At 44.7% G+C, this 21,429-nt stretch overlaps 1 protein-coding gene across 1 annotated transcript in view; it reads left to right on the forward strand.

Annotated features, from left to right (window-relative positions):
• The window catches only part of ktub (Tub domain-containing protein ktub), a 113,550-nt gene that overhangs the window by 90,479 nt on the left and 1,642 nt on the right, over positions 1–21,429 (forward strand). The window contains exons 6-7 of the mRNA XM_076207882.1: positions 11,773–11,925; positions 20,442–21,429. The exon at positions 20,442–21,429 is cut by the window's right edge and continues 1,642 nt beyond it. Coding sequence (XP_076063997.1) covers positions 11,773–11,925; positions 20,442–20,575 — 287 coding nt within the window. The 3' untranslated portion in view covers positions 20,576–21,429. The remainder of the gene's footprint in view (positions 1–11,772; positions 11,926–20,441) is intronic.

The raw sequence follows: 21,429 nt of genomic DNA on the forward strand, positions 1-21,429 counted from the left end.
GCAAGAACACAAATTTTTACTTCTTCCTTCCAGGGCACAAGATTCCCTTCTGCTGTTCATCTGTCAACTTCCTTCTCAAATTCTTCTCTTTTTCTCCCTTCAAGTTTCTTATTGTAACAACTTATTTTATTATTCAATTTCACAGGTTGATCACTCTTCCACAACCACTTGACAGTCCACTTCTGTCCATCAAACCAGGCATGGAAATCTGAATCTTCAATGACAGCTTTCACACAATTCCCATCACTCGCAGTGGCCTGTTCAATTTCTTGATTAACTGACACCACACCAATAGAACCAAAGCACACCTTTCCTCGATAGACAGTAACACCTCCCAACCGGTCAATGACATCAACGCTAAGCACCACATCAACACCATCAATTTGATAATCAGACACTACAGCTCTCACCGTTAAACACTTACCACCGACATCGAATTTCAACGAATCTGTGCCCCTGCACTCAATCTGGCTTCCATCAAAAGCATTAATGAAGATACCACCTTCACAGTTAGCTGCGTACTTGGAGTGAACTACCGTTGACGAACATCTCGTATCTACAAGCGCCTTTGCACGAGCACCGTTATTACAACATTAACAGTAGGCAGTACATTATATTACACCTTCGCATTGCAAGGGTGACTACAGGCGCAGTAGTCACCCATTACTCGTTTCCCGAGTTCCGTTTTTGACAGTGATTAGCAACAAGGCCTAATTCATTGCACTTGAAGCACCTCACCTCCTGTTCCCTGCAATCCCTAATCAAATGAGGACCACTACATTGAAAACACTTCCCTTTGAACAGGCTAGTGTCAGGTTTCTTTATTCTTTTATTTACAGTCGCTCCAACATTCACAGCTGATAAACCACCTTGCTGTCTTGATGCCAAAATTCTGGCATGACTAATCAATTGACTCAGCAATTGTCAGCATATTTGGAACTTGCTGTAAAGAAACACTAGTATGGTCTGGGAAGCCATTAACAAATATCAACTTTATCACATTTTCCAAACCATTTCCAATAAATTTGGTTAAACTAGCCAAGCATCTAACCTCGTTGACAAAAACATCTATAGGTTCTCCTATGAGTTAATTTCTCACAAGGCAACAAATGTATCATCAGCAAAAGTAGTTTTTAATTTTTCTTTCATTGTTTCTGTGTTTGCCTGTTCATCACCACTCAATTCCAAATATAATGCCAATGCATCTCCCTCTAAATACAAGGGAATAAAACTAGTCAAACGACTTATTTCGTGTAACTTTGTGACCAAGGTTACTTTCTTCAACCATGGAATAATATCATCTTCACTGGTAAATGGCTTGATCATGTCTGCTGTAACTTTGGAGGCCATAGTTAACTATTCATCAACGAAAAGGGCCTAGATAGCTTGTTATTCAATTGGACTCACCTCTTGATGATGTCCACCTTCTAGTTCACTAACATGTGAAACTCCACTTTAAATGAGAGGACTTACACTGGAAGGAGCTCCTGTAACAGAACAACAGGGGAAGCAACTAACAAAAAGAATGAACAGCAATGCAGCAACTATCAAAGCGAATGGACTTCGCCACCAACACCAACGGGCAACTTTTTTACCAAACACACCAGAAATATAGATAATAGCAGCTCAATGGAAAGAGAAGACCCCCCGGAGTTCCCGACGAGAATCTGCGCGACGACTCCCCAGGCGGAGACGCCGTGGTGGCTGACGCTCATCAGCTGCACACCCACCCGCCCAGTACCACTGCCGCAGGTCGCCCACTGCACCCACTGGCCAGAGAACTCGTCGAAGGACCCCCGGCTCACCGCCACTCTGGTGCCAGCAAATTCGCCGTCAGCGATAGAAACCCCGTGGGACCCCATGCCGACAACGCCCACTTGGGATTGGCTGCTTGTACCTCCGCCCGTCTTATTTTACTCTCCGGTAGAACGGGCGCTGGAATTCTAACGGGATAGCCTTCCCCCCAGTCAGTCGCACATACAAACTCATATAGATGGTACTCCCGTTGTAATAAGTATACTTAATATTTGAGAGGATTAGGAGAGGAACAGAAGGAGTAATTGGTGAGGAACAGTGTGGATTTAGGACGGGTAGAGGTTGTGTAGATCAGATCTTTGTGGTAAGACAGATATGTGAGAAAGCTATAGGAAAGGGGAAGGATGTTTTTTGGGTTTTTATGGATCTGGAAAAGGCTTATGATAGGGTAGACAGAAAGGCACTGTGGGAGGTTATGCAGATTTATGGGATAGGAGGAAAGCTTTTGGGAGCTGTCAAGAGTTTTTATGTGAGTAGTAGAGCATGTGTTAGGATTGGAAATGGAGAGAGTGAGTGGTTTGAAGTAAAGGTGGGACTTCGTCAAGGATGCGTTATGTCGCCCTGGCTGTTCAACTTATACATGGATGGGGTGGTGCGAGAGGTGAATGCTAGGGTAGTGAGTCAGGGATTGGAGATGGTTAAAGAAAATGGAGAAAAGTGGGAGGTGAGCCAGCTGTTGTTTGCGGACGACACTGCGCTTGTGGCAGGGTCAGAGGAGGGATTGAGGAAGCTGGTGGCAGAGTTTGGGAGAGTATGTGATAGAAGAAAGCTAAAGATAAATGTGGGTAAAAGTAAGGTGATGAGATGTACAAGGGGTGAAAGTGGCAGTAGACTGGAAGTGAACATTAAGGGAGAGCGACTGGAGGAAGTGGATAGTTTTAGATACTTGGGTGCAAGTGTAGCAGGAAAAGGTGGAGTGAAGGTGGAGGTAGAATGTAGATTGAGAGAAGCGAGTAAATGCCTTGGTGGTTTAAAGAGTGTAATGAGAAATAGACATTTGGGAATGGATGCGAAGAGGAGACTGTATGAAGGAGTGATTGTGCCAACAGCACTGTATGGGGCAGAAACGTGGAACATGAGAGAAGAAGAGAGAAGGAGTTTGAATGTGCTTGAGATGAGGTGTCTGAGAAGTATGGTGGGGGTTACTAGGCTAGATAGAGTGAGAAATGAGGAGGTGAGGAGGAGAACAGGGGTGAAAAAGGATTTGGGAGAGAGGGTTGATGAAAGAATATTAGGATGGTTTGGACACATGGAAAGAATGAGTGAAGAAAGACTAGTAAAAGAGGTATGGAAGGCAGATGTGGAGGGAGTGAACATGAGGGGACGTCCTAGGATGAGGTGGATGGATGGGGTGAAGGGGGCTTTGGGGAAGAGGGGAATGTCTGTTGAGGAAGGAAGGGAGAGGACGGAAGACAGAGGTGAGTGGAGAATGGTTGTATATGGATGATGTTGTGACTGCATGGGGAGAAATGGGCGGGGGGTGGTGGGTGGGGTAGTGTGTGTGAGTGAGTTTTGACGCAGCCCGAAGGGATTTCTCCCCGTCCTCTCCTTATATGCAAGGGGGGACGGAGAGGGGGGGTCGCCGATTAAATGAAGCGGCCTTGCTGTGGATGTGCTGTGTCCTGCGACACTGCTTCTGACCCAGGGCGGTGGGCAGGGTGCAGGGATGACCCGTCATCCAGGAGGTGCTCAGATGAGAGGAAGGGTGGGAGGGGTGTGGAGTGTATTTAGGGATGAAATGGGTGGGAGTGTTTTTATGCCTTTCCCTTTTTGGCTACCTCCCTTGTAAGGGGGAAAAAGCCGTGGTATATGTATGTATGTAATATTTGTCGGGTGTTTAGTCGTCTTCCCCTTCGCCTCCATGCCTAATATTTTTGGTGGTCAGCGGTGGGATGAGGATACAGACAGCCAGGTGCAGAAAAAAAACTAGTAGGGCCAGGAAGTGTAAGTTAAGTCGAGCAGCGAGAAGAAAAGCGCAGTAACGGAATAGAAAGATAAAAAGGAATAAAAGACCAGTGTTTGCGGGTAGGAACATAAAGAAGTAAGGGCAAATGAAAATGTGTCAGGAGTAATGGGGGACATCACAAGAATGGATAAGTTCAACGCCTTCGACTCCGAGGAAGGGTCGATGAAGCTGTGGTTGGACCAGTTTGAGCTCCGGTGTGAGCTACTGGAGGTAGCTGCCGCCAAGCGGGCCCAGTGGTGCCGCTTGTTGGTTGGTACCCAGGTACAGGAAGCTCTAACCAACTTGACCCCAGGGACCACGTATGACGAGGTCAAGCGCACCCTGCTGGATGCCTACGGGGTGGCCGACAAAGTACAAGAGGCACAGGACGCAGCAAGACGGGAGGCCGAGCGACAAGAGCGCTTCCATCAGGAGGACGAGCAAGCCCGGCCCCAGGCTAAAGCCGCCCCAGTTAGCAACGAGGGTCAAACCTTCGCCGCCCTGCCCGCACCCGCCTAAGTTTCACGCGGAGCATGTTTTCACTGCCAGTAGGTCGAACACTTCAAGAGGGATTGCACCTACCGAAGGCGGGCCACGCGATTCCAGCCCTCTGCCCCTACTGGAGGATCCGGAACTTCGCCATACCCCCGCACGTTGCCACCTGGTTCGCCAGCATGTTTCAGGGATGCCGATGCCCCAACCACAGAAAAAGTCCCAGTGCATATACACTGATTTGTGCCTCCAGGGGGTCCCCGCGACCCTGCTGGTTGACAGCGGTGCCTCCTTCAGCTGCCTGAGTTCCGTTGGTACGCGCAGAACCACGTGCTGCTACCCGCCATCCAGATCTCTCATCAGAAAATTACCTCCGCCGACTAGAGTATCATCCCCATTGCTGGTGCTTCTGCTCCCCTGCAGGTACAATGGGCTGGAAGGGATATGACTTTCAGATTTAAAAGCCTGTAGTGGCAAACAATGAACTTTTGCCTAAAACTCACAAAAATGCCTTTTGTTTTTGTCAATTTGTGAAAAAAATACCCGCACCTAAGGATATTTTGTATTAGGCTGATGTATCAAGAGAAAATTCTGCCGTTTACAAAAGCATTTATTTGCAAATTTATATAACGTACAGTAAACTTTAAAAACTATTTTAAGTTTGTGAGTTACTGTTTATGAACTTGCTGTTGAGATATTTGTCAGTTTTGCAAGTGCTGTGAAGCTCTTCCATCAGTTTTACAGCTCGCTCGGCCACCATATTTGAGCGGGGTACATCAAGCATTGATCGTTCCTTTATCCAGTGGGTAGAAAAACATTTTAAAGCCTCAGGACACTTCATTGTGTCTTCTAAATAGTGTTGGTTTGAGAACCATGCCTTCGCCCATGTAGCTGCGATGAAGTCACAAGTAGTTTTCAGTTGATCTCTCCATTCCTGAAGAAAATAATAAATAAATCCAAAGATTACCCGTGAATTCCACCTGTCACTGTGAAGGGAAGGCAAATTTAGCCATTTCATATGAAGCCTTTTCCCTCCATGTGCTTCACAGAGTTCAAAATGAAACCTAAAGTCATCCTTCTATCCAGGGTTTTCTCGTGTTGGCATCATTTTTATACCAGAATAGCTTTTTTGTAAGTTCTCATAGATTGCCAAAACATCATCAATGAAATAATAGTTGATGCTGGGTGACCGTGATTTTGTTGAGAAAAAGGAATCCATCACGTGCCGTAGAACCAAGACGAAAATATGATGTTGGCATCCAATAAACTGAGGCTTTTCTTGGCCCTTTTGTCCGAGCTGTCTCTGAAGTCTAACAATAACGCCACTTTGGTGGCCTGCTGACTGCTGTGGTGTCGAAAATAATAATTTTGAAACTTCCCCATGCATTGTATTCATCCAGCAGGGGTTGCAGTGGGATAAAGATGTCCTCAGCTGATCCGCTTTTACAAGCTAAAATGCCGAGGTGAAGAGTTCTTGCAGAATTCTTTACACAGACCATCTGATATTCTTTATTGTCAATTCTCTTCCCATCGAAATGCAAGCCAAATTCCCCTTCACCAATAATTTATTTTAGCCGGGTCTTGACTTTGCATCCTTGATCACTCAACGCTAAATTCCCATTTGTGATGGTGTGGGGACATCTATACCTTCTTCAGCTAAGTTTTGAAAAATATTTGATCTTTTTCTTGTTGACAAGGACACTTTTGATACCACCTTGGCAGCAGATTTTGTTGCGTGATACTTTCGTTTCACGAGAGGAAACTCTTCTGCAGCATCAGAACCAGTGTTGTTATTTTCTCTTTCACTACTACTACTCAACCACTTGAGTTATTGACGGTTCTTATGAATTTCTTGGCCGTTTCGAAGGGTGGATTGTTGACACAGGAGCCACTTTCTAATTCATGTATCCCACTCGGCCTCCTGATTCTATTTGTTTTCTGTAAAGTTCTTTGCCTTCACTGAAAGCCAGTTTCCACTCGGTTTTGTAATATCGAAAAGATGAGTGAGATTTCTTTCAAATTCTTCGTTTGAACGCTTTCTATATTTTCAATCACTTTCACTATCTTGTCAACCTTTGCTGAAAGTTGCTGCTTAGAAAGAAAAGGGAAGCTAAGTTTCTCCCAAAGCTTCAGCAATTCTTGGCATATCTTCCTTATTCGGTCTGCTCACTCTTTGAATTCATTGTACAATCCCAAAAATTTACCAACAATGTCCCTGCTCAAAGCTATTTTGCACATGATCTTATTTATGTTCTCTTTCATATCTGGTATACTTGGATGGCGTTTTGTAGTTGTTGTCAAATTCCGTGTCCATTTCTTTCCAGCTGATTCCACTGCTGATTTGGATCGTTTACTTTTAAAAGACATGTTTGAATCTGAAAGCAGAATACATGCAATGAAAAATGAGAATGGAGAATACACTAGCTGCTGCAAAGAGTATTTAAACCAATTTTGATTTTTCATTATAATGCACGAAAGGTATCTACTATCCAGTAATATGTAAGTATCCATTATCCACCTATTTTACACATGTATTTGAAAATGCTACATGGTAAGAAAACTTATTCCATAATACTTACAGAACTGTAAAGTTGTAAAGTCACTGTTTCTTTGTCTACACAGCACACACTCAAAACTACAGCTAGCAAAATTGACTTCAGACAGCTGCTACCGATACTGCTCCTAACACCCCCTCAGGCCCTCACTTCCTATGTACAGCAAAAATTAAATGATGTTGGGTGCGGGATGTTAAAAGTTATGGGTATATTGTAAACGCTTAGAAAAACACTTAACTGTTTATTGTTCTTCAAAGGCACAATATACTTGACACACATAAGTTTATGTTCAGACAACAATATACACATCAACCTTGTTGTTCTCCACGGCGCCTTGCCCACCGATGGGATCCTGGGCATGGACTTCCTGGCAGTCTTCTTCAACGTCATCGCCACCCGAAGCAGACAAGTGCAAGTCTCGCCACCTGAGCCTCTGCCGCCGCCCAACGAGGGGGACCCGCTCGCCCCGGAACAGACCATCCAGACCACTCAAATCCCCGGACGAAGCGAAGTCATCATCACCATGCCGAACTCTGTCAGCCCCCGACCTTGTTCGAACCCGCCGACCTCCCAGAGGACATTACATCTGTGGCCTCCATTTTACAAGGCATGCGTTCACCCTGCAGGCTGTTCTCCCCATGGGCCAAGTGGAGCCAGTGGAGCTACCGGACCGCGTTGAGTCCGCCCACCTCGATGGAATCCCTGCCGCGGCTATACTGCCGGAATTCCCCGACAGCCTCAGTCTCGAGCCGGTCATCCAGCTCCAATCCCTCCTGCAGGAGCACTGGAATGTTTTCGCCCAGCACGAAGACGACATCGGCCGGACGCACCTGGTGGACCACCCCATCCACACGGAGGGGCCCCCGGTCCGGGTCCCCGCCCGACGGTAGAAGGAGAACGAGCAAGTTCACAAGATGTTGCGGCAAGGGGTTATCCGGCCCTTGCAAAGCCCTTGGGCCGCAGCTGTTGTCATGGTAAAAAAAAAAAAAAAAAAAAAAAAAAAAAAAAAACGGAGAAGGCAGATTTTGTATTAACTACCGGAACCTGAATAACCAGACGATCAAGGACGATCACTCCCTGTCACGCATCGACGATACCCTCAACGCTCTCCACGGTTCGAAGTATTTCACGACGCTCGATCTCAAGGCCGGATATTGGTAAGTACCAAATCGAGAAAAGGATAAAGAGAAGGCCGCTTCCAGAACCAGCTCGGGCCAACATTATGAGTGCGAAATGATGACCTGACTATGCAACGCGCCTGCCACCTTCTCGCGACTAATGGCGCGATGCTTACGGCCTTATGTGGGAGATCTGCCTTAAATATTTGGACAATATCATAGAGTTCGCCAAAACCTGAGAGGAGCACTTAGTCCGCCTTCGGCAGATCCTGTCCTAAATCCAGGAGGCGGAGGTCAAGTTGCAGCCAGCAAAATGTACCCTGGCAGGCCCCAAAGTTGTATATCTGGGTCACGTAGTGTCTGATCAGGGAATACAACCTGCTCCCGGTCTGCTGCCCGCCATCCGGGACGTCCCAACCCCGGCAACAGTCAAGAACAACGGAGCTTCCTGGGCCTGCCAGAGTATTACAGACGATTTGTGCCAAAATATTCTTCGATAGCCACCACCCTAACCAATCTGCTCCACAAAGGTGCCCCGTGGAGCTGGAATCAGCAGTGCCAAGATGCCTTCGACGGGTTGGAAGAGTAGTTACTGGCCAAACCCGTCACCACCTACCCCGATTTTCTCCTGCCCTTCCGCCTCTACACGGACGCTTCTGCCATGGGCCTAGAGGCCATCCTGGCCCAGGTTCAAGACGGACGAGAACGCTTGATATGTTGTGCTAGTTGTACCATCAACTCGACAGAGGAGAATTACGGGGCCACGAACCTGGAGTGCCTTGCGATAGTCTAGGTCATCCTGAAATTCAGGTATTACCTGGTGGGATGGACTTCGAGGTGAACACGGACCACAACACTGCAGTGGCTACGAACGATGAAGATTGTCGACTGTGCCCTCCTCCACCGATGGCGGGTGGAACTGGAGGAGTTCTCCTTCATAGTAAAGCACCGCCCTGGCAAGTTGCAAGGCCACATCGACACTGTCCAGACTACCGCAGGTGGAGGGGGTCTGCTTGCTGACGGCCTTGCAGGACCTACAAGAGATTAACTAAGCCACCCAACGAGGAGAACCCGTCCGACCCCAATCTGAGCTGCTACAGCTTCGATCCGCAGGGAAGGATTGTGGTGGGGCCCGTCGCCGCCAAACACCTACTGTAGGTGCTGCACCAGTCGGCTGCCAACCACCTAGGGGCGAAGAAACTGCTGGACAAGTTCCGAGAACGATACGAAGACACCGCCCGCATCTCCGAGGACTGCCCCGCCTGACCTGGAGGGACGCACTTCCCGCAGTCCAGGTGACATTGAATACCGCCACGCATCAGGTCAACGGCTTCACTCCCGCCCAGCTGATCCTAGGCACCGGCCCTCGACTGCCTGTGGATTGTAACTTGCCGTCAGCAGTGCCGCTCCCCGCCCTTCGTCAGGAGGACAGCCTGGGGCCACTACGGGCTGCCCTGGTCCCACAGGAAGACCGAATGAATCCGCACCAGGTCGGCGACTAGGTGTTGTCAAGCCACGCCCTGCGAGATGGCCCACAAACTGGCCGCCAAGTAGACGGGGCTCTTCACGGTCATTCAAGCACCGAATCCATAGCAGGTTGAATACGATCACCACGGGTGGATGTATACCGCCAGTGTCAAGCATATGAAGAGATACCGAGCAGCGCCCGTTGACCTTGCCCCTTCTTCTGACGAAGGCGACGAAAGGGTGCTTCGCTTTCCCGCGTCTGTTCTAGCATCTGGAGGGCAGCCCTGCCCCGCCTCTAGCTCATCAACACCGTGCTCCCCACCACCGACTCCGCTGCTGGCCCAGGAGTATGGGTCCCCGTCGGGACCAAGCAACGCCGGGAGTTTAGGCGGTGTCCCTGTAGACCCCAACCCGTATGACGGCGATAGCAAAGTGGTCGCTGCTAACGGGGATCACGGAGCCGAGGTTTCAGAATTGCCCGATGGTCTCCCCAGCGGCCCAAAGTCGACCCGGGATCCCGACGCTGACGAAAGCACCATCACGCCCCTGGAAGACAACGCGCCCTTCGACGAGCCATACGCGATGAAGCCGCCAGCTCTCCCTCGCCCAGACCTCACCGACCAATCAGAAACCTCCCCCGAGCAACTCCGCCACGCTCGCGGCCCCGCCTCCGCCCGACTGCGGGCGTCTCAGGCGAGCAGGCAGCCCCGTCGCCCACAGATACGGGCGGGCAGGGATACACCCTGCCATTACCAACCTTGACCCGGTATGGAAAGCTGAGCCAACCGCCTACTCGTTATTCGTCCGACCTCGTCTGCACTATCGTCGCCATGGGTGTCACTAAAATCGCTACCTTTCATACCGTCTATGGCCGACGACAGATGCCCCTACACCGCCGGACTTTGCACGTATTTCGTGAAGTACAGATATGGATTGACGACAGAATTTAATTCTCCCTCGTCGCCAATGAAGGTCCCACCACGAGCTAACGGATTGGACGCCTAGCGCAGGAAATTACCCCCGCCAGCATGTAGATGTACTCGCCATCCCAAAAGGGATATTGTTACACCCCGGGGTGTGGACAGCCCCTATTTTATGAGGAGGGTGATGTACGGCGGCGGCGGGATGATTCACCTAACAGACGGGACGGTCAGCCGCACGATCGCAGCATCTGCACCCAACCCAGAGCGTACTGTGTGCGAAACACACACACACACACCGCCTCTCGCTCCAGCCGATATAAAAGGCGGCGAAAACGGCCTCTCGAGGTCAGTGAGTCCACGGGCTGCCGCCTGGTCTGACTTCTCCCTCCCTGTCTATAAGTCCTGTGCTGCTGACGAGCCAGACCCAAAGCCCCCTGTCTATAAGTCCTGTGCTGCTGCCGGGCCAGACCGAAAACCCCTGTCTATAAGTCCTGTGTTGCTGCCGTGCCAGACCCAAAGCCCCTTGTCTATAACTCCTGTGTTGCTGCCGTGCCAGACCCAAAGCCCCCTATCTATAACTCTTGTGCTGCTACTGGGCCAAACCCAAAGCTCCCTGTCTATAAGTCCTGTGCTGCTGCCGGGCCGCCAGACCTACCTTCTTTAAGGCATCGTCTAGCGCCGACCGTGGATCCCTCGGAGTTCCCGACGAGGGTCTGCGCGACAACCCCCCCAGGCAGAGGCGCCGTGGTGGCTTACGTCCATCAGCCGCACGCCCACCCGCCCAGTACTACTGCCGCAGGTCGCCCACTGCACCCACTAGCCAGAAGACTCGCCACTCTGGTGCCAGCAAACTCGCCGTCAGCAGTAGAGACCCCGTGGGACATCACGCCCATAACGCCCACTTGGGTCTCTGGCCCGTCTTGCCTTGTTCTCCAGTAGAACGGGGACTGGAATTCTAACAGGATAGCCGCCCCCCCCCAGTCAGCCGCACATAGAAAATTATGTAGATGGAACTCCCCTTGAAATAAATATACTTATATTTGTCGTGTGTTTAGCTGTCTTCCCTTCCACCCCATACCTATCAGGGTAAACGAAAATTAAGTCCTCAATATTAAAACCAAGATTATGGTGGATTGCGACGGAATATTGGTTCCTTTTGAAGTAGGAACTAGTGCTGGGATTTCAACTCTAGCTTATGATTGTGTTCAAAGCTTAAGATTACAAATACAGTATTGTGATAAACACTTTAAATCATATGGGGTTAGCATGCCTATGGAAAACCTAACCTTCATCTTCAAGGATGTACAAGTTTATGAGTTTTTAAAAATAAATAAGAAATAAAGAAAAACTGTCCCTGATACCAGCAAATATGGTAATAAATGTACAATTTAGTAGATGCAAATAATTAATTACGAAGTACAGTTGGGTGACAGGGAACCATATTTTTTTTTTTTCAGAGCGATGGAAGAACAAGAGCATGGACCAGCTGATTGAACTCCACAACAAAACACCGGTGTGGAATGATGACTCCCAGAGCTATGTCCTCAACTTCCATGGTCGTGTGACCCAAGCCTCCGTCAAAAACTTTCAGATTGTCCATGAGAACGATGGTGAGTTGGACTTATCACTGGAATCACACAGAGACAAAAACACATACATTCACACACACTTGCTTCTTTCCTATATACTACAATTAGATAAATACACACACGCGCGCACGCACGCACACACACTCATGTTCGGAGAGGAAGGAAGTCTAGCGAATGAGCTCCGACTTAGCGCTTTGTCGCTTGGATCAAGGAAACGTCTTGTTGTTTTCGGAATGAGAGGGCTATGTAATCGAGCCTTTTCCAGATCCATAAAAGCCCAAAAAATATCCTTCCCCTTTCCTATAGCTTTCTCACATACCTGTCTTACCACAAAAATCTGATCTACACAACCTCTACCCCTCCTAAATCCACACTGTTCCTCATCAATTACTCCCTCTGTTCCTCTCCTAATCCTCTCAATCAAGACCCTCCCATAAGCCTTCCCAACTACACTTAACGAGCTAATCCCTCTGAAACTACTACATTCACACTTGTCCCCTTTTCCCTTGTAAAGTGGAACTATACAGGCACTCCTTCAGTCCTCCGGCACTCTACCCTCTCTCCAGCAAACATTAAATAACCTCACCAGCCAGTCCACCATCACTGTACCTCCTTTTTTTAGACATTCTGCATGGCATCCATCCAGACCAGGTGCCTTACCTTCTTTCATCATCTTAACAACTGCCTTCACTTCATCCTTCCTTATTTCTCCTCCATTTTCCTCACTCATCACTCATTTTCTTGGCATTTCCCACTGCAACTATCTTTCCCTCCCTATCCTCCTACACATTTAGCAACTCCCTAAAATATTCTGCCCATCTTCCCCTTACTACCTTCTCTTCCATTATCATCTCTCCATCTGCACCTTTTACCTTTTCTTCTCTACTTGATTCGCCTCCTCTTCCTCTCTTAATTTCTTTCCAAAACATCTTTTTATTACTTTCAAAATTTTCTGTCATACTCTTACCCCATTTCACATCTGCTCTCCTCTTTGCCTCCTTTACCTTTTGCTTTACCTCTCTTTTCTTTCCTTTGTACCTCTCATATGACTCCCTCGTCCTATTTTGTAACCAATCTGTGAAAGTTCACTTCTTCCCTTCTACAACCTTCTTTGTTTCCTCATCCCACCATTCACTACCCTTCCTTCTATTTCCTCCTGTCCTTCTTGTTCCACACACCATCCTTGCACACTTTGTGACTCCCTCCTTGAAATATCCCCATTCCTCCTCCACTCCTAGCTCTACTCTATCCTTCACTCTCTCAGCTTCCTGTACTCCTTCTCCTTTCCCTTTTCATTTAAAGAGTTCACTCTAAGCACCTCCCTACCTTTTGTCCTTTTCCTCTTTCTCCATCTATCCTCCACTCTCAACTTACCTTCCACCAAAAAATGATCTGATATTCCCCCACCCTCTCCCCTTAGCACATGTACATCCTTAACTCTTCCTATCATACTCCTATCTACCACTACATAATCCATTAATGCTCTATCTACCACCCTTCCATCCACCACCCTCTCCCATGTGTACTTATGCTTGACTTTCTTCCAAAACACTGTATTTGCTATCATCAACTCTCTTTCTAGACACATCTCCACCATCAACTCTCCACTACAATTCTTTCCTGGAACTCCACATTTCCCAACCACTCCATCAATTGGATCATTTCCTACCCCAGCATTAAGGTCTCCCAGTACTATTACATTGACATTTTTCCCTAATCCCTCTATGCACTTATTTAAATCTATCCAAAAAGCCTCCCTTTCTTCTACACTCTTCTCACTGCCAGGCCCAGATGCATTTACAAAAACCCACATCTCCTTTCCCAGTTTCACCTTCATCCACATTATCCTTGAGGAAACGTCCTTCCACTCCACTACACGTTTACCTATTTCTTCACTTACTAGAATAGCCACCCTTTCCCTCACTCACCCTCGCTTCACTCCTGATAACCTCCCACTTACACTCCCAAACTTACACTAGCCCTTCCCTTTCCACTTAGTTTCACTCAAAGCCAACACATCCATCTTTCTTCTCACATACATACTACCTATCTCTTCCCTTTTACTCTCATCTGTACCACATCCACACACATTAAAGGACCCAAGCCATAGGGTGCTGGTCGGAAAATTTCCAGACCCTCTTATGCCTTTACTTTTCTTAGGGATGTCCCCTGTGGGGCTACAGGGAGAAGGATGCCTGGTCCCTATCCCCGTCCCTTTTTTCTTGCCTCTTACGAACCAAGTGGAAATACTTGGTGGCAGTATTCTTTTTCCCCAGCACAGGGTAGGTAGGCAAAAAAGGAAATGAATATTCAGAGAAATTGTACAGGACAGTAACAAAGGGTTGGGGGACAGCATAATGGAGGGACAGTCGTAGTATAAAAGTGTCATCATTTCTCTATGAACTGAGTTTTCCTCTATCACAGACAAAATAATGTGTGGATCTGGTCCATAGGGGTGCCCCATATAGACCCTAAAGTATCAGCTGCATGCTACTTTGCCACAATAACATGCAGCCAATACCCCACATGGGGTATTGTAATCCAATAATTATATGCACTATGTCCTACACTGTTGGGTGGTAGTGGACCTTTCAATTTTGTCTCTACAATTCCCATTACTGTATGTTCGATTCTTTTCCCATCAGGTAATCATTCAGTTCGTTCAAGCCTGTTATTAAGCCATCTATATTTGTGTAAGACACTTTTAATTTTCTGCTACTTCCATCGTGTTTTCTGTTTCCTTTCCGTTTTTCTCTGCTGTAAACCATTTCCTCACTTTCATATCCACTACTCTCCAATAGGATTTCTCTTCTTCTGACTTTGTTCTTTTCTCATTTTTTCCCCTTAGCTTCTAGTCTTTTTGTTTTCTCATCCTCTCTTTCCTCTTTATTCATTTCTCTTTTTATCCATACTTGTTTATATTGTTCACTGTCAGCTAGTTTACCTGTTTTTGCTAAGATATTCTCTGCTGTCGTTTGTGACCTGAATTTGATCTTAATTGGTCTGGTCTTATCTGTATTATATTTCCCTATTCTATATATTTCTTCAATTTCTTTCCCTGTTTCTTGTCCATCCTCTTGAACTACTTCTAATATCTTGTTTACCTTTTCCTTTTCCTCTTTTACTCCTGTGGTCCTATTTGGATTATACTTCTCTTCCATCCCTAATATAATTATACATTTCTTTTTGTCCACTAAGTCTCTTACTATATTCTCCTTTTCTCTCATCACTTTAATAACTGTGTCCTTAGTTTGTTCTTTCATCTGTTGTGTCACTATATCTCTAAATACAACTTTGTTGTTCTCTTGGACTTTTCTCCAACCCTGTGCTTCCTTTGCTATGGACTCTTTATTTTTCATTTATTTATTTATTTTTCTTTATTATTCCTTTATTGTTGTTTGCTGATGACACTGCATTTGTAGCTGGGTAGAATGATCTAAGGTAGTCGGTGATATAGTTCAGGAGGATATGTGAAAGTAGAAAGTTGAAAATAGTGGTGGGTAAAATAAGGTAATAAGATATATAAGGCACTTCTTGTATATCTTAAAGGAGAGAGGCTGGAGGAAGTGGAAAGTGTAAGTATTTAATGGCACATGTAGCAGGGAATGGAGTTGGGGTGGAGGTAAACTGTAGAGTGAAGGAAACAAATGTGGGTGAGATGAAATATTTTGGTGAAGTTGCAAAGGTGATGGGCAGAGCATTGGAGATGGTTGGTAAAAGTTAAAAGGAAGTGGGAGGAGCCAGTTGTTGTTTGCTGATCACACTGCACTTGTAGCTGGGTCAGAGAATGGTCTAAGGCAGTCAGTGATAGAGTTCAGGAGGATATGTGAGAGAAGAAAGTTGAAAATAGAGGTGGGTAAAAATAAGGTAATGAGATATACAAGGGGTGAGGGTGGCAATGAGTTGGAGGTAAATTAAAGAAGAAAGGCCAGAGGAAATGGAAAGGTATTTAGGAGGGAATGGCAGTTGGGGTGAAAGTAGAATGAAGGAAACAAGTGTGTTTGAGATTTAATATTTAAGAAATATGGTGTGGTTTACAAGAACAGATGTGGCTTTACAAAGGAAAATTGGACAAATATGAATGTAGCAGTTACAAAATCTTATTCATTATTTAAATTGATATGAATATATAACTATAAACACTTCATATATAAACAAAACCCAATATTACCTAGGAAAATATATGAGAGGTGGAGAACATCCTAAGGTTTCTGTTTTCTGGAGAGAACACTTCAACCAAAAATTCACTACACTGATTGCCCAAGATCAACAATGGGCACATACACTTATAATAGAGTCAACCGAAAGTAGAGTGAAGGAAACAAGTGTGTTTGAGATTAAATATTTGAGAAATATGGTGTGGTTTACAAGAACAGTTGTGGCTTTACAAAGGAAAATTGGACAAATATGAATGTAGCAGTTACAAAATCTTATTCATTATTTAAATTAATATGAATATATAACTATAAACACTTCATATATAAACAAAACCCAATATTACCTAGGAAAATATATGAGAGGTGGAGAACATCCTAAGGTTTCTGTTTTCTGGAGAGGAGAACACTTCAACCAAAAATTCACTACACTGATTGCCCAAGATCAACAATGGGCACATACACTTATAATAGAGTCAACCGATTCTCTTCAGTCAGTTTGGAGAAGGACTTCCATGGTTGTGAAGTTTTGGAGAGGAGTTGAATGCCTATGTTCAGCCCAGGGGATGTAGAAGGATTTCCACAGTTGTGAAATCTTGGAGAGGAGTCGTACACCTATATTTAGCCCAGGGGATGCAGAAGGGCTTCCACAAAGTCATGAAGTCTTGGAGAGGACATACAAATTGATTCAGCTATGGACTGAAGAAGGACTTCCACATTGTCATTAAGTCTTGATGAAAAGATGTACAATTTTAGTCAGTGGCAGGCTGAAGAAGGACTTCCACATTGTCACGAAGTCTTGATGATGAGACATAATTTTATACAGCTGCAGTGCTGAAGAAGGACTTCCATATTTGTCGTAAAGTCTTAATGAGATGTATGATTATAGCCAGTTGTGGGGTTGAAGAAGGACTTCCCTGTTGTAAAGTCTTGATGAAGAGACATACAATTTTAGCTGCAGGGCTGAAGAAAGACTTCCACATTGTCATGAAGTCTTGATGATGAGTTGTACACCATGGTTCAGGAGAGGGGCTGAAGAAGGACCCTTGCAGTTTTGAATGAAAGAGAAGTTAATGTCTCACTCTCAGTGAATTACATATCTCCTCTCTAGCTCCCTGTGGTGCTTGTTTATATAGTGGCAGTCATGTCACATCACAAAAGGAATATGTTTGGTATGCTATGTGTGTAACATAACATCTTTCCTACTAAGAAGCCAATAGAAATGTCTAAGAATGTGTGCCAAAGTTTTTCAGACTCCTTGGTGACCAGCCGAAGGAGTGTAATGGGCCATATAAAGTATTTGTGACAACAATCTGGCTTTTAGTTTGCCATGATTGATCCGTAGGGACATAAGAATACCTTCATCTAGGTAATAACATTGAGACAAAGTCACAGACTGAACTTTGGACACACATTGATTCCAGTTTGGTCCTCTTTTTGGGCACTAATCAAAGACTTTCTAGATACACTAACAACAGAAGAGCTATCAGTAGGAACACTAGAACTGTTTTCTATAAAGAGGGTGTCAATGTTAAGAGATTCTGAGTCTAGAGGTACAGAAGAACCGTTGTCTAGGGAGAGAGTATCATTGTTAAGAGATTCTGTGGCTTTAATGAGAGAATCAGTATGTTCTAAATTGGACTCTTGTTTTGTCTGAGAATGGGTCACCATATAGACAGGGTAAATAGAGGGACCATCTAAGGGGGAGTCTTTGGTTACTGGGTCTTTGGTGACTACAGGAAATTGGACTTTACTGCCAGCTAAGTCATTTGATAAGAGTAGCTAAATACTTTCCACTGGTAATTCTTTAACAGCAGCAATCACAAATTCTCCCTTAATGATATCAGTACATATCCTTGTGTAGAGCAAGTTTTCTGATCCCCATTATAGTATCTGTAATGACATCTTGATTCATATAACACTCTGAGGGATTTGGCAAAGTGTCATATGATATGAGAGTCTGTATGGCCCCTGTGCCTCTGAGGACAGAGATGGATGCTAACTTTCCACTAGAATTATTCAATATAATTCTTATGTGGACAGCATTGTAAGGTTTCTGTTTTCTGGAGAGGAAAACATTTCAACCAAAAATTCATCACACTGATTGCTGAAGATCAGTAATGAGTCTTGGAGAGGAGTCTTACACCTATTTACATGACAGGGGATGCATGTAGAGCAAAGAAGAGAGAGAGGAGATTTGATAGCTATTTACAGAATGATGAAAGGCATAGAAATTATTGATAGAGAGAATCTGATAAAATGGGATGATAGAAATACAAGAGGTCACGGAAAGAAAATCAAGAAAGACAGCTATAGAAGAGATCTGAAAAAGAACAGCTTTCCTCACAGTAATAGACAGTTGGAACAAGTTAGATGAGAAAGTGGTGTGTGCAAAAACAATACATGAATTTAAAAATAGTTTAGATAAAATGAGATATGAAGACGGGACACCACGAGCATAGCTCCCCTTCCCGTAAAATACAACTAGGTAAAACTAGGTAAATACAAGGACTTCCACAAAGTTTTGAAGTCTTGGAGAGGAGTTGTACATCTATGTTCGGCCTATGGACTGATGAAGGACTTCCACATTATCGTGAAGTCTTGATGAGGAGCTGTATGATTATAGTCAGCTGTGGGGTTGAAGGACTTTCAAATTGTCATGAAGTCTTGATGAAGAGACATATGACTTTAGTGAGCTGTAGGGCTGAAGAAGGACTTTCACATTGTCATGAAGTCTTGATGAGGAGTCATACACCATGGTTCAGCAGAGGGGCTGAAGAAGACCCTCACAGTCTTGAATAAAAGAAAAGGTTCATGTCTGACCCTCTATTAATTACATACCTCCTCTCTAGTACCCCATGTGGTGGTTGTTTATATAGTGGCAGTCATGTGACATCATGTTCATTTTGGAATGTAATTTCCACTCCTTCCAGCCTCATACCTCCACTAGCTGATTCATGCCCACAGTCCCGCAAGATGTGCTAAACATACCTCTCTATGATCAGTAAGCATACACATACCAACTTATAACCAGACATCAAGCAATAAAAATCAATTATAATGCCGATGTACATTACCCACAATGATTACAATATGATTACATATCATTACAATGTCACATATGTTTACAATGATTACATATGATTACAATACACCATTTTCATAATCATGCTGGGGCATGACAGATGGGGTATGGGAGGTAAATGTGAGGATAATGGATTTAAGAATGAAAATGGATAGAGAGAATGGAGGGAAGTGGGAGGTAAACCAATTGTTGTTTGCTGATGACTGTTTGTGGCTGGGTCAGAGGAGGTTGTAAGGCAGTTAGTGATGGAGTTTGGGAAGGTATGTAATAGAAGGAAGTTGAAAATAAATGTTGGTAAAGTAAGGTGATGAAATGTACAAAGGATGAGGGAGGTAGTGGGTTGGAGGCAAGTCTTAAAAGAGAGAGTCTAAAGGAAGTGAATATTTTTAAATATTTAGCATCACATGTAGCAAGAAATAGAGGAGAAAGTAAATTGTAGAATGAGAGAAGCAAGTAAATGTCTTGAGAAAGTGAAAAATGTCATGAGAAATAGGTATTTAGGGGTGGAGGCAAAGAGAAAACTGTATAAAAGGGTGATTGTTCTTAAGACACTATAAGGGGGAAGAGACTTGGAATGTAAGTGAGGCAGAAAGGAGAAAATTAGATATGTTTAAGATGAGGTACTTGAGAAGTATGTTAGGGGTTACAGGATGGATAGAGTGAGAAATGAAGAGGTGAGGAGGAGAGCAGGGGTAGAAAGGGACCTGGCAGATAGGGTTGATGAAAGAATACTGGGATGGTTTGGGAATATGAATGAAGAGAGACAAGCAAAAAGAGTGGTGAAGATAGAAGTATATGGAGTGAACTTGAGGGAAAGACCAAGGGGACCTTGGGTAAGAATGGAATGTCTGTTGAGTAGAGGAAGGAGAGGCTAGGAGATAGATATAAGTGGAAAATGTGAATAGATGATAAAACAATACAGCTTAAAGGGGTTTTTATTTGTTTCCTCTGTGTACTCATAAAGGGAAAAAGAAGAAAGGGGTCACCTTGTGAATGAAGCAGTTGGTGGTAAATTAGCTTTAGTTGGGCTTTGCTCTGGAGGTGCTGTGTCTTGCTGCATTCCTTCTAACAAGGGCAGAGAATAGGGGACAGGGATGGCCTTTCATCCACAAGAAGCTGAGAAATTTTTAAAAGGGAAACAAATGAATGTAGGGTGGCTGTCTGCCTTCTTTGTATAAATAGTTGGTGTATAGATAGTTATCATTCAAATTAATGGTAGTTTCTAAATGTTTTCATCCAATTTCATCATTATAAAGAAAAATACTACAATTTCATGACTGATATTTTTTCTTTTCCAGTGGATTACATAATTATGCAGTTTGGCCGTGTAGCAGAGGATGTATTCACCATGGATTACCGGTATCCAATGTGTGCACTCCAGGCTTTTGGAATTGCACTCTCCTCCTTTGACTCCAAACTGGCATGTGAATAAGAAGCTTGTCACAGGAGGACAGGAAACTCTACTCGACCTGAAAGGGAGTGTGGGGGATAGGTTGGAGGGATAGGGGAGGCTGGTGCAAGGTATAGAGTACTTTTATTGTTATAGTCCAGAGAGATCTTTAGTAGGTAGTATTCTTAATCCTTTTGTTATGGAAGTGGTTTCCCTCAGATGAATAACATTGCCTGGCAACAACTAGAATAACTGCTAGAACTATAAAATGCAGCATAAAGGCTAAGTGAGATAGACTTGAGATGTGTTTAACCCTTGGGGAGTTTTCCTCAGCTGAATTAAATCACCTGACTGTTGGCAGAATAACTCCTTGAGTTATAAAACACAGCAAATGGTTAAAGTTCTTTAAATGATGTGGTTTTCCTATGTCACAGTTTTAGGAACCTCACTCTTGTGAATAAGAGAATAGATGTTTATGTCATCAATCAAACTATTGAGGTCATATGGCACTCTCTTTCTACCTGGTAGAATAGTTAATTAATTTTTTTGGCTATTGGGTAATATACTTGATGTCTTTAGATTATGGAATAGGGCAACCCAAACACATTAGGAAGGCTTAAGAATATGAACCCTGTCTCATGATGGTTTGCTGGACCTGCCTCCTCTCACTCCTCCCTTCTCTCACTCTCCACTGCTCATTCAGTCCTGTAAGGAGGTTTCACCTTTCACCACACTGGTATATTCACTGTGTATAAATTGTATGGATATTTACATATGAACAAAAAAAAAAAAAAAAAAAAAATTGAAATTGAATGTTTAAGGTTGTTGAAAGTGAGAGGAGAGAAAGAATAATAGTGAGCAAACAAGGAAGAGTAAGAGAGAGTAAGTATGTGAGA

The sequence above is a fragment of the Oratosquilla oratoria genome, chromosome 24, assembly GCF_046742065.1.
Source record: "Oratosquilla oratoria isolate Oo_2021 chromosome 24, ASM4674206v1, whole genome shotgun sequence".
Classification (NCBI taxonomy): domain Eukaryota; kingdom Metazoa; phylum Arthropoda; class Malacostraca; order Stomatopoda; family Squillidae; genus Oratosquilla; species Oratosquilla oratoria.